General features: G+C 47.4%; 2 protein-coding genes and 1 long non-coding RNA gene across 3 annotated transcripts; 2 read left to right on the top strand and 1 right to left on the bottom strand.

The window, feature by feature from the left end:
• The first annotated feature begins 172 nt into the window (after positions 1–172).
• On the top strand, positions 173–3,845 carry smyd4 (SET and MYND domain containing 4). The gene is made up of 9 exons (XM_088440062.1): positions 173–377; positions 728–878; positions 956–1,045; positions 1,190–1,949; positions 2,195–2,380; positions 2,443–2,591; positions 2,855–3,113; positions 3,358–3,481; positions 3,547–3,845. The coding sequence occupies exons 1-9, from the start codon at positions 244–246 to the stop codon at positions 3,668–3,670; spliced, it is 1,977 nt and encodes a 658-aa protein (XP_088296188.1). The 5' UTR covers positions 173–243; the 3' UTR covers positions 3,671–3,845.
• An 826-nt stretch (positions 3,846–4,671) lies between these two features.
• Positions 4,672–13,589, bottom strand: LOC148408375 (uncharacterized). The gene is made up of 3 exons (XR_015868507.1): positions 13,196–13,589; positions 12,850–12,921; positions 4,672–4,779 (listed from the first exon to the last, which is right to left on the bottom strand). It is a non-coding gene; the product is annotated as an uncharacterized LOC148408375 (long non-coding RNA).
• Positions 9,209–11,416, top strand: tpbgl (trophoblast glycoprotein like). Its single transcript, XM_088441029.1, has one exon. It carries the CDS (start codon positions 9,230–9,232, stop codon positions 10,271–10,273), a length of 1,044 nt encoding a protein of 347 aa, XP_088297155.1. The 5' UTR covers positions 9,209–9,229; the 3' UTR covers positions 10,274–11,416.

The raw sequence follows: 13,589 nt of genomic DNA, 5'->3' as shown, positions 1-13,589 counted from the left end.
CTACGATATATACAAATACAACTCTTCTAATAACACATTTAAAAATGTAAACAAAGCAATCCGAAACTGATATTGAATCTAAACACATAAAACAACCACAGTGAAATCGATTCAGGCGATATTAGCTTTGGTTTTGAAGGTACGACTGCGACAGCTTACCAGGAACTGTCACGTGACAATGACGCAAATTAGCAGCGACTGTGTGTTTTGCAGCATGTAAACCAACTTTTGTTTGACCTAAAAATGGATCTTCCGTGCATTCCATGGCAAGAGCACGTTGCTCAGAAGTGGGCTGGTCTCGAACCCGAGTTCCGGGAACATTTTAAGTCCCATCTCAAAATTGAAGATGTCTTTGAAAGTGCCCTGAGTGTAACAACGTGAGTATTTCATGCTCGTTGTGCAAAATTTGTTTGGACATGATTTCACGCTTACATTCATTGTGCTGCTACTTCCGATGTGTACACAAGGGGGCAGCATAACACTAGACATTCTACGTGTACATAGGTTTGACATGCTCACTCACTATGGCACCACCCACTTTCACTCTTTCACTTTCACTCTTTCAAATGTCAAACTGAACAGTGTGACAAAATCTTGCGGCTGGGTGTAAAATTACACCCCACAATAGCGGTGAAGACTGCTCCAATTGTAGTGCATTTTTGAAGAGGATAAAGAATATATACCGGCGATTATTGTTATACAGCCTGATGCTTGATTTTTTTTTCAGGCAGGACGACGTGGAGTTTTTGCAGCGTATCTCCGCGGAAGGACATGGTCACACAGGAAAAGATGCAAGTGAGGCATCAGCATGCAGGGAAAGAGGGAACAGCAGCTTCAAGAGCAGGAAGTACACGGAGGCAGCACTGCACTACTCACAGGTTGCTCCATTCTGCTTCTTTTTTTTAATTCCCCGCCACCTTGATGAGTACGTACAAATCGCCTCTCACCACCACAGGGTATATGTCTGGCCCCTGAAAACTCGGAGCAGCTGTCTCTATGCTACGCTAACCGCTCTGCGGCACTTTACCACCTGCAGAGCTACCAGGTGAAGACGCTAATAGAGAAGCTAACAGTGGATTGGTCGCCGCTCAATCAAGTGTCATTATGAAGTCGACTGGCAAAGTTTTTCAAACCTATTTGCAAATGGGTATTGAAACCATGTTTTTTTGTTTTTTTTGACCACACCCAGGAAGCTCTCGATGATATGTCGGAGGCGGAAAGGAGCGGCTACCCATCAGCTCTCTCACACAAGTTAGAGAAACGCCGCGCGCAATGCCTGGCGCGCCTCTCGTCCTCCGGCGCTGGCGCGGACCAAGACGAGCGGTCAGGAATGTCTCCCAAAGTGAGCGTTCGCTTTAGCCCGGAAAAAGGTCGCCACGTGGTGGCTTCGGAGACCATCGCGGCGGGGGAGGTGATACTGAGCGAGGGGCCTTATGGCTTGGTCCTTGTAGCGAGCGGCGGCGCCTTTGGGTCGGAGCGTCGGCGCTGCCACGCGTGTCTAAAGCCGACATGGCGACCAATCCCGTGCGGGGGGTGCTCTTACGCCCGCTATTGCGGCGCCCGCTGCAGGGATGCCGCCTGGGAGGAACACCACCGCCGGGAGTGCTCGCTAGGTGCCCGCTTGGCGGCTGCTGGCGTCCTGGCGCATTTGGCACTGAGGGTGGCGCTCAAAGCGGGCGCGGCCAACATCCGCGCCGCCGCCAAAGAGGCCGCCACCCCGGCGTACATGGCCGTCTTCCGCCTGCTCCACCACTTGGAGCGGCACAGTGCAAGTATGCGCTTCTTGTGCGCCGTCACCGTGGCGACGCTGCACTTGGAGCTTGGTGGGACGGGTCCCGTGGATGCCGGCGAGAAGGACGGCAAGTGGCGACTTCTGGGTGGTGCGGCGCTCAGGCACCTGCTGCAGCTGCGATGCAACGCGCAAGCCGTCATCATACTGCAAGAAGCAGGTTTGAATGTACTTGCGAATACCTACTTAGAGCAGAAATGCTAAAAACATAGCAATTTTCGCCATAATGCAATGGAGTATTCACTGCCACAAGTTAAAAAAAAAAAGTTTCATTTTCAATTTGTAGATGACACCAGCCAGAAGTAACAATAATTTTTTTTTTACATAACCTTCAAATGAATTGCCAGTGAAACTTCTCATTTGAAATCAATCCATCCTCAAAATGTTTCCTAAAAAATATTATAGGTTTGTCAGACGCTCCCGTGCAGTCCGCGGAGGAAAGACGGGTCGCCACGGCCGTTTACCCGACACTGAGTCTCCTCAACCACTCGTGCCGGCCCAACACCAGCCTGACGTTCGGAGCCGGCGGCGCCGTAACGCTGCGGGCCGCCCGAACAATTGACGCCGGCCAAGAGGTCGCGCACTGCTACGGTGAGGCCAACTTTCCCATCATTGCGAGACAGCGATGAATTTGACGGCGGTTTTGCCTTCAGGGCCTCACAGTGGCAGAATGGACGTCGGGGAGCGACGGCGCCTCCTCTTGGAGCAGTACTTTTTCCGGTGTGACTGCGCGGCCTGCGACGATGGACGGCGAGAGGGACAATCGGGATTTGTGTGCACCCGATGCAACACTGCCCTTCTGGTATGTCATTTCCTCCTGAAAGCCAGCATATTCGCTTGTGTCCACCGCAGCGGACAATTGGTTTTGTTCTCCATGTGAGGACTCGGAGTGAGTCCACTAAGTGGCTAGTGTCCTCTGGAGGACATAACTGCCCTGCCAAGGGTGTGGCTTGTGTGATGCAAATCACTTTGCTGAGACAAAATTGAGAGACGGCGGACACAACGGAATAGGCTGAAAGGAATTGTCTCTTGCGCGCCTTCACTGAGCGACGGCCCGTCCATCAGCCTTGCGGCGGTGACGATCATCGGTGCGATTCGTGCGGCCGCACCTGGTCCGGCGGCCGGCTGAGCCAGATGCTCCGGGACGCCCGACGCGATTTGGACGCGGCGCTCCGTCTCCTGGAGATGGACAAAGCCGACGAGGCGGCCGCTCTGCTGGAGAGCTCGCGGACGCGGAGGTGCCGGGCGGGCGTGACGCTGGAGCGCGCTCATCGGCTCCACGGCAGCACCGAGGATGCCTTGGCAAGGGCGCACGCTGCCAAAGGTCACTAAATCATTCTTCCTTTTTGGTTATTGAGTTATTTTTCATGTTTTGATTGTTTTCTCTCTATTTGTTGACCTCAGTGGTTGTCCAACGTGTAATAATAATACTGGCTGGCATGACAAAAGTTGTTTTGTTTCTGTCTCAAGTCTTCAATGGCAGTGAATGAGTTGAAATAGACACATTTGCATTGATTGAATTTGATGGTGGTGTTTTAGCCTACTTTTTCTTTTCTTTTTCAACGCAGGCGATTGGTCGCGTGCAGCCGAGCATTTGGAGCGCAGTGGCGCCGCCATTGTGGCTCGCTTCGGAGGGGACAGCGTGGAGATGGGGCGACAGGTCGCCAAGCTGGCGCAGCTGCACTTCAATGCGTGAGTCCCCCCCCCCAACATTTTGTGTGTGTGTATGTGCTGATGCTGTGACATCGTGCTTCCAGCGGCTCGAGAGCGTCGGCCTTGTCCGTCATCCCTGAGGCGCGACGCCTCCTTAGCCTGCATTGTGGCGCCCTCTGCCCTGAAGTGCAGGAACTGCAGGCTATGGAGGACTGTTTACGCCACTAACAAAGACCTGAAGCTTCAAGGAAACCGAACTTTTCCATTTTTTTTTAGCTCATGCAGCAGCCACCAACTCACGTCAGCACCACAGTTTTTGTTTGGAACAGAATAAGCAAAAAATAATAAGAATAAGCTTTTGTCAAAAATGGTAAAATTTTGATTAAAAAATATTCTTTCTCAACTTTTTCAATGTGCATTATTTTGTAAATAAGCATTTTTGAAAAATATGCATTTTATCTTAAATATTTGACACCCCTTAAAAAGTGTGTGTATGCAAAAACATTCTTGCATCATTTTTTTGTGTTTGTTGGGAAATGACCATTTTTTTCTTCAAAAAAAATATCCCTGAAAACAAAAAACCTGCTTTATCTAAATTATTTTGTCCGAACGTTATGATATTGGTCATATTTATTAGTGGCACCCATTTTTTGGGGGGGGGCGGGGACAACCCCCTTTTGTCATTGCGCCCACCAACACCCTTTTCGTTTTTTTTTTTTTTTTTTTTTGGGGGGGGGGGTGGGGGTGAACCAGCCTCGCAGGCTGTGTCAAATGTAACTTTTTGCCCCATGTCCTCCTGATGTCCACAGTAGTAGACGTTTGTTTTTGGTCTCCATCTTCTGATGTATTCAAGTATTCGCGTGCTGATTAGAGGACACCCTGTCCTTTCCAATCATGTCTCATGCGTCTTGCTGAGACAAAAGGGACACAATAGTGGACATATGAATAGGCCGGCTCTCAGGAGGACATGCCGCGGGTTGCTGACAAAGGCGTGGTGGGACGCAAATGCCACCCGTGCCACAATTTGGACAACACTGAACAATTGCTTGTTTGACAACACTTTTTGAAATGCTCTTAACATCACATAGTAAATATCGACAAGCTAAATAAGATGAAAACTTGGATGTCATCTGTGGCAACGAGAAAAAAAAAACGTGACGTCACTTGGCCAAAAATTCCAAATATGACACAAAGTGTGCAAAAGAGATTGGCGCACGCCACGACCCGGGGCGCTCACCTCGTGACTGACTCAGCAAATCTTTTTTTCATTTTGCCAGCGGTGGCCGTGTCCACGCTTATTGCTTGGCTCCACACCAGGCAGGATATTGCTGCTTTGCCTACCTCGGGGGACAGAAAGAAAACAAGAACAAAAAGTGACACACCGACAAAAAAAAAAAAAAAAAACTCATCAAGAAAAAATATGGAGAAGAAAAGTGCCCTGGGGGACTTTGCCCAATCTGCAGCATCACCCAAACAGATCCTACATTATTTGTGCAACAAAAAAAGTTGCACATTTTGGCAAACAATTTGTTTGTGACAATTTGCAAACATGTCTAGATATGACCCCCCCCCCCCCCCATTTGTCCTGCCCCCCCTGCGATGAGGAAGGAGGATGGCAAGAAAGCGGGAGGCGGCGGCGGCGCCTGGAAACGGAGCTGCGGCAGGCGGTGTCGCCTGTCCGTCCACCATCAATTAGTCATTTGGGCCAAACGCCACCATTAGTACTTAGCTTAGCTTCAGCTAATGGCCATTCAAATTGAGGAGCATTTTTTTCTCATCATCCTGCACTCAAACACATTAGGGTTTCAAGGCAGGGTCGGACTTTTCGTTTTAGGGTTATCAACTACTCGGCACCATTGCCGAGTACCAATAACGCGAATCTTTTCGATACGCAAAATAATATTAAATCGTCTTTTAATTTGTAAATCCTACAATTGCTCCAAGAAAGCAGACGAAAGCGATATCAGCTGCCGATATTTTGAAATGAGGCCAGTTACGATCCTATGGTCCTCAAGTCTTGATAAGGTGAATGACGTGTTCACCCAAATGAGTCAAAAAAAAAAAAAGGACCCGATTTCCCTGTCCTGTTTTTTTTAAGTTCCCAAAAATTGTGGTTGATTTTGTATGAAACACAATTCTGACACAATTGGGACACAATTCTGGGTCCAGAAATTCTGGGAATTTTTTTGTGAGCTGGACATCAAATATTTGAAAAATTCTTGTCGCATCTAATGTAAGCAAGACATATTTGAACATGACAGACATATCTTCTTTATCCTCTGCAAAGAATCTGTGTGTCCATCTATCCGTATGTCTCTGCTATACAAGAAATCTCAACATTAGAAAAATGCTCATCTTTTCTTAGCTTAGCATCAGCGGCCAATCTTGTGATATCCTCTGCAAAAACATGAATCAAACTGAGCCAAATACAGGAGACGCTTCATGCTGTCTTGCGTCCATAGATAACCACGTGCCATCTAATATTCCATTTTCCCTTTCTCTCGCCGGTCCGCCTGCCTGAAAATATTCTGAACGTTATAAAAAGTTAAAATTCCATTTCGCGCTGCGGGATGAAGAATGTTGATGAGGATCTGCGTCACGCTGAGCCTTCATAAGTCTTTTTTTTCCAGATTCTTAATTATCCCCAAGAGGGACTACCGTAAATTAGGATCTCGCTATAGTCTCGAAAGTTTCTGACATGTCCTAGCCCTACAAAAATTCCGTACAGCTCGTGGTAAATAAAAATTTGAAAGCAAGTATACATTTCCATGCGAATGAAATGAAGCCAAAGACACTGCGCAAAGACACCATAGGGCCCGTCCTTCCAATCTAGCCGGATCCTAAAACTAAATCCAATCCGTGGGACGTCCTGGTCTTTGCAATGGACGCAACAGAGGACACAAATGAAGAGGATGCCCCTCAGGAGGTCACCTCTTTCTTACCGTCTGTACAAAGTCCTCCACCGCCTGAACCCCCCCAGCGTGAAGACGAAGGAGCCCTGGGTTTCTTTTTAGCAGATCGGATGACAAAACGCTGAAGCGCGGTCATCGAAGGCGGCGAGGACGCGCCGGCGTATCGGTGACACGCGGCCGAGTCAGCGCGAGACGGGAGACGGCGGTCGAGCGCTTTTAGACACCGCCTGGAACCGGATCGAGTTCCAAAGTGCAGATTAAGTGCGGATTTTTCCTTCCACGACGACCGCGTGGCACAAAATGCTTTGTTTTATTTACAAGCGCTGACGGATTTAGATCAGCCGGCCAAGTCCCGTTCCACACGGGGGATACGTTCCACGCCAACCCAAAGTGAAAGCCTGCAAAATTGACCCCGCCAAAAAAAAAATCAACGCTTGCAACAAAAAAGAAAATGATGCACCCGAAAAGTAGACGCAAACCTTTTAATTTAGCATTACGTCAGATATCTTAATGCTAGCATATAATGCAAAATGCCATAGAGGGACTACCATCAATTAGCATCTAGCTTAAGGCTAACATATAATGCAAAATGTCATAGAGGGCCTACCATAAATCAGCATCAACATTACTGGGTTCACGGCAACAAGCAAAGTCAATTATCGTTCCCTTAATCTAACAGAAACAATATAAACAATAAGCAATGATGCAATCAGATGTTGCTTGCTTCGGGGACTTGATTGTGGCTTAAAAAAAAACATAAATTGGATTGGCAAATGATTCCGGAACTTTCCAATTTCAATGGATTGAGCGTCGAGCTCAATTATGCACACAATGCTAATTGCTAACCGTGTCGACATGCTAATGTGACGTGTCATTCAACACCCCTTTTGATTGCCGATCGTCGCCAGGGTGAAAGCGGCAGGGCAAAATGTTTCAATGACTTACGGGAACACGTTAAAATATGACACCACCCGCCGCGCACCCTGTGAAGGTGGGGAGCGTCCTTGAACGCCCCGCGCCGACTCGGAAGATGTGATGAAATACGACAGCGGGGCATCGTTCGTGTTGCTGAAAATACTCGGCCATTAGCCGAGGAACGTTTGCGGTGATGGACGAGGAGGATGGGAAGGAGATGATCGCCAATTTATTAGCAGGCAGGATTTTTTTTTTTCTCTGTGGAGCTAAAATTAACGTCGTCGTGATCATCAGGGCCCCCAATAAATAAATTATTAGATGGAATATTTAAACTTATGATGTCAAATGAAAAGATAATGATTTAAGGTCATATGACTTAGAAAGTTAATGAAAATGATGTCAAGGCCATAACCATGACATTGGCATTATGATGACTTAAGGGTACAGTTAGACAATGGGCTTTCAAGCGACAGCAGATTTGTTCCTACGTAATTTGCCTCATAATAACATCAGTGAGAGTCCACACAAATACATTGCATCAGCTTTAAATAACCGGAAAATCGCCTCACTAATGACAAGGCCATCTGTGGAAAATGTAACTAAATAAAGCCATACGATGCTTTGCAAAGGAGTCGCAAAACACCACCTACCAACATCGCCTATTGTTCCAATTAATTTGCTTTTAATTTGAAAATACTTAGTTCCCGACATGTCATCAAAATGCATTCATTTACATTTCCTGACATCTCAGAAAAGCCTGTTCACCTACCCTAAGGCAACTTCCCTTTACCCCCATTTTTGAACGGCTGAAACAAGTTATTAGTTGGTAATAATACAAAACATAAAAAAAGATATATTTGTGATGCAGCCCTGATTAGGTATACTAATGATTTAAGGCAAGGTAAAATAATGAAAGGTATACCAATGATAGGGTATAAAAAATGATGTATATCCATCATTATAACAAGGAATATAAGTATGTCAATAAACAACAAGATACAAGAAGCAACCAAAAAAAAAACAAACAAACAAACAAAAAAAAAATGGAGCAAAGCGTCCAGACGTGACGGCCAAGGTCACGGCTGTTAGCCAGCAGCAATTCAACGGCTGAGAGTCAAGTTGCGGGCCATCCTGAAGGGGGTCGATGGCTGGGGGGGGGGGGACTACACAATCATCTGAGGTCACATGGCACAAGGAGCTCCTGTCACGCCGCCTGCTTTATGCTGTTTGAGCCAGCTTATCGCCTGCATCCAGACCCACCTAAGCACACTTATCTTCTGCCGCACCACCGCATGTGTTGACAGTGGAATGAGCCCCCTTCCAAATATAACCCCCCCCATCACAAACGCGGAATAATTACAATTGCCCATGAGAGTGTGTGGCAACCCCCCCCTCTCGAAAAAGAAAAAGTCCTATCATCTCCTGTTTCACTTTCATTGGTTTCGGCGACTATACTCATGCTCGTACTGGCAGGGGTGTCGAAAGAGTGGTATGGAACGTCCCAAATCAATATGATCGTGTCACCAACGAGAATAAGCATCCGCAAAGCTCATACTGTTTGTGTAACCACACAAAAAGCAATAAGTTGTTTCATGTTCCAATTCATTAGCTCCAAATTCGAAAAGAAACATGTATTGTTTCTTTCGTAGCACAGAACTGGACTTGCTTATTCCTGCAGAAAGCCGGTTCAGGCATTTCGGGGGTTACGTGAGAGCGTTCGAGAATCACAGAACAGCATGAATTAAAAGGGAAAAGTCATCCTAGCAAAACGGATTTACAGAAATAATACATTTAGCACGAGTGTCAGTCAAACAGGCAACAATACAAAATGTATCGTATATGCAACTACTTGGGAGTGCAGTATCGAAGTGCGGGCAGCCCGCAGTGACGTCACGGAGGAGCCGCGCTGCACGAGGGAGCAGATAAAGACGAGAGCATCACACGCACGAGCCGAGCCGAGATGCGGACGCCGCGCATCAGCTGCACGCGGCTGTGCGCGCTGGCGGGCTGCGTGGCGGCGCTGCTGACTAGCGGCGCCGCGGAGGACGCGTGTCCGCCGGCGTGCGCTTGCTCCCGGGACTCCGGCACTGTGATCTGCGGGGCCGGGGCGCCGGGCGTGCCGGCGCGCGTCCCGGCGTGGACGTCCACACTGATCGTCCGCGGCAGAAACGTGACGACCCTGCGGCGCGGCGCCTTGGCGGCCATGCCGGAGGCAGCGGCCACGCTGTCACTGTCGGGCAACGAGATCCGCGCGGTGGAGGCGGACGCCTTCGCGGGGCTCCCGCACCTGCGCGCGCTGGACCTGAGCCGCAACCGCCTGGCGCGCGTGTCCGCAGACGCCTTCCGGGGCTTGCGGGACCTGCGCGCGCTCAGCCTCAACGAGTCCCTGGACCCCGAGGTGGAGGTGGAGGCGGAAGCGCAGCTGTGGGCCGCGCTGGGCGCCGGCCACCTGCGCGCCCTGCACCGACTGGAGCTGGCGGGCAACCGGCTCCGGGGCGCGCCGCTGGCCGGCTCGGTGGCGCTGCTCGAGCCGCTGCACCAGTTGATCCTGGTCAACAACTCCATCCGCGCTCTGGGCCGGGAAGACGTGAGCGCCTTGGAGCGGCAGCGGCGCGCGCGCCTCTACTTGGCGCGCAACCCCTTCGGCTGCGGCGCCTGCGAGCTGGAGGCCTTCTACTGGTGGCTGAAGAACGCCTCGCGGTGCCCCGATGCGGCGTTGCTGCGCTGCGCCGAACCCCGGGAGCGGCGCGGGCTTCCGCTGGAGAGGCTGCGCGCCCAGGACGTGGACTGCCGGAACCAGAACCTGGAAGCCGTCTCCTACGTCTTCCTGGGCATCGTGCTGGCCCTCATCGGACTGGTGTTCCTCATGGTGCTCTACCTGAACCGGGGCGGCATCAAGCGCTGGCTCGACAACATCCGCGAGGCCTGCCGGGACCAGATGGAGGTCTACCACTACCGCTACGAGCAGGACTCGGACTCACGGCTCGCCAACGTGGCCGTCTGAGCGCCCAAGAGCACGGGCAAACTACCTGCATGCTGACATGTGCGATGCCTCGCCAAGACATCCCCGTGTTTGCGTCGTTCTTTATCATGCCATGCATGTGCAGTCGGGGTTTGGTCTGATTCAGGAAGGTTGGGGATGGGCGAGGCCAAAAAATGCCCTTATTTCAAGATATGGCTCCTCAAAACGGCGGCCCATACAAGTGTCCACAGCTCTCTTGGAGCACTTTTACCATCGTAAACTGGTCACGACAAATTAGAAACATAGAAAGCCACGTTGGATTACATTCTTTCAAATGAGTTGCCATTGTTTTTGGCGGGAGATTGTTTGCATCAAAATTACTGGTGCTATCTGTTGGGATCAGTGACCACTCGACAATTACTTGTACTCGCACTGCTATCAGTCAGAACAAAAGGACAATTATTTTCTGAGAAAAACTGCAGTTAGTAAAAATAACGTGTGTCTGAGTATGAAGGCCCTAAAAAGGTGGCCGTAGAGTGATTACGGCGTGATTACCATGTAGCTCCGCCCAGGTCTACAGAAAGCAAGAGGCGGGCTTTCGTATAACACCGCCACCGTGCTCGAAAATGATCAACAAAATCCTCAAGGACCTCAGACTTGAAAAGGCATCACACAGCTAATGGAGCCCACCTCCACAAGAAACCTCAAAAGAAATCTCCATTACGATAACATAATTAGGATTGTCTATTTTGCTTTATCAAGCAAATATTTACAGATTTTTTTTTATCCTTTCCTTTGTTAATAGCCGAAAGGTTTGCCTGGTGCGCAGTTTGGAAATACAGCTTTGGTGGCATCTTGTGGCATTGTGGTGTCAAGCAACTAAGTTCAAATGTAGGCTAGGAGTTTCATGGATGCTATTAGTAGGAGAACAAATGACAAGTTTGGACACGCTAACATCTACAATTGAAAACATGACAATAGTTCTAATTTATACTGAGAGACATTTAGCCTATACCTGACTTTTTAAAAAAAACACCACACACACACACAAAATAAAAAGACTTTTACTTGTGCATGCTCATGTTGTTTGTACAGTAGAAGCCCATCGGGCAAGCAAATTTGGTAGCTCAAGCGCCTTGTGTATGTATATGTGAAATATGCCATTAAAGGCTTCTTTCCAACAGACCTCAATCAGACACTCAAGTTCCAGCAACATGAGTCTCACTGTTAGAAATGTTAGAAATGAGTTATGACAAACTCCATCGGAAATGAAATGACCCGAGCCTTAGCAAGCATTTGGCTAAAGGGGGGTTTAAAAATGGCTGCTATCAAGTAATCCAATAATTTGGTTCATTAAGTGGTATAGAGATGCGTACGTTAGTGTCATTTGTATCGGCAATTTTTAGACACTCCTTTAGGCGAATCCTTGAAAATCTTTCAAAACCGATATGAATGGAAAAGAAGAAAAAAAAATGGAATGTCCGGTCTCTTCAAAAAGGCAAAAATATGTCTTTGGAATTTAATGGGTTTAAGACTATGTGAGAGTAACTGAATTTGGGTTTCGGTGTGTGAGGGATTTCGCAATGTGTGAGAGCAGCTTTGAGTTTGGCGTGTGCGCAATGGATGCAAAAGCTGCCGTTTTGGTGATGATGAAGATGGCGTGACCTCCATCTCTCAGCGAAGGAGACACACCGCCAGTTATTTACACACTTCACACACAAATGGGGGCGCAGCTGCTGCTCATGAGGCCACGGCGGACCATCAAGATCCGCAAAGGTGACATTGAAGCTCATCCAAAAGGATGCTGGGAGCTCGCCACTTCTTTCTTGAATTTAACCCCAGACGGAATATGCAATAACCAAATAAGTCACGTCAACTCGGAGAAGTCACTTGAAGCCTCTTTCTAATATTCACATTTTCTTCAAGAAAAATTCGATGAGTATTTGTAAATTATTTTGCCAGATTTGATTCTCAGGCCAAAGAGCGACTGAATGCACTTTTCCGGGCGACCCAGCCTGCTTTAACTTTAGTTTTGATAACGCCAACGCCTACCTTTGATGCTCCCAGCTCTTAATTACAAGACAAAGGCCAGATTAACGAGGTTTTAGCCTAAGTCGCAGCTTTTGTTTCTTTGTTTGGATGCAAGGTCAGACGCCAGCGTTTCTTGTGTGCCATAAGTGCAAGCGAACACAATCGGCTCATTTTGTGACGCCTTTTCCATTCCTGTCGTCTTTTTTGAGCACATGAGGTTTTTTTTCAGTTCATAAGTACAATCAGAAAATCAGTTGATGTTCTTTTGTGCACCAATTTATCCCGATCTTGCAGCTGATGTTTTCATTTGTAGTGACCTCACTTTTTTTTGGTGCTTGGAGATAAAATAGTCAACACAATTGACCATTGAACTTATGAATGGCCTACACAACTTTCGGCTTTAGACAAATTTCTCCCAATATAATGTGCATCTATGAAACAGATTTGCCGACTGAAACAGCACATTTGAGTCAGCTTGGTTTGTTCAATTGCAATGCGTAGTAACGGCCCCCATTGTTGCGTGCTGCCCCCAGGTGGACATTTACGTACAAGACAACACTTAATGGACAATTGTTTAGGTACACTACCTTCATATTTGTTGCTTTAAAGTCATCTTTGCCATTCTCCTTGTTATGCTCAATGCATATTTGACATACGAGCTGAAAGGGGAAAAAAAACACTAGTCAGTCATTTCGGATTAACATACATTCTCGACATGTACATTTACGAATAAAAGTTGTTTAACATTGATATATTTTGGGTATTGAATGATTTTGTTGGTGAAAAGTAAATTACTTAAACGGAAAATTTTGAACCAGACCCATTGTTAATCCGTTTCATTGCATCAATAACACGTTGTTTCTCACATAAACTATTTACAGCTGCACACAAAACATGATTAATTCTATCACAAACTTTTAAATTGTACTGTACCTGCAAAACTTTTAGCACGTTGGCGGAAGTATATGGAACCATATGACTACCGCACTCCTCCTCACTCATTTGTTTTACTCCAACAGCACGTTCTCGCTCGTATTAGCACAGCTAATATTTTCTATATTTTTAAGAATAAAAAAATACTACCATACGTTGAGACTTTTGAGTTTTTTTTCTAGTAACTTAAATTGTGTCCATGCTTAGGGGGAATGATTTGACTGCAACCACAGCTATTTCTTCGAAACAACCGATCTCACTCCTTAATTAAGTACAACCCCGTGAAAATAAATTGCCAACATATTATGTACGAGCTAAAACCACAGCCATTTCAATATTCTTAAAATATGAGCATTTTGCTGATAGTCTACGAAAAGAGGAACGGTTTGACGGT

The sequence above is a fragment of the Hippichthys cyanospilos genome, chromosome 18, assembly GCF_059441005.1.
Source record: "Hippichthys cyanospilos isolate Australia breed blue-spotted pipefish chromosome 18, RoL_Hcya_1.0, whole genome shotgun sequence".
Taxonomy (NCBI): domain Eukaryota; kingdom Metazoa; phylum Chordata; class Actinopteri; order Syngnathiformes; family Syngnathidae; genus Hippichthys; species Hippichthys cyanospilos.
Note: the sequence above shows the minus strand (reverse complement) of the source record. Positions and strands in the feature narration are given on the sequence as shown.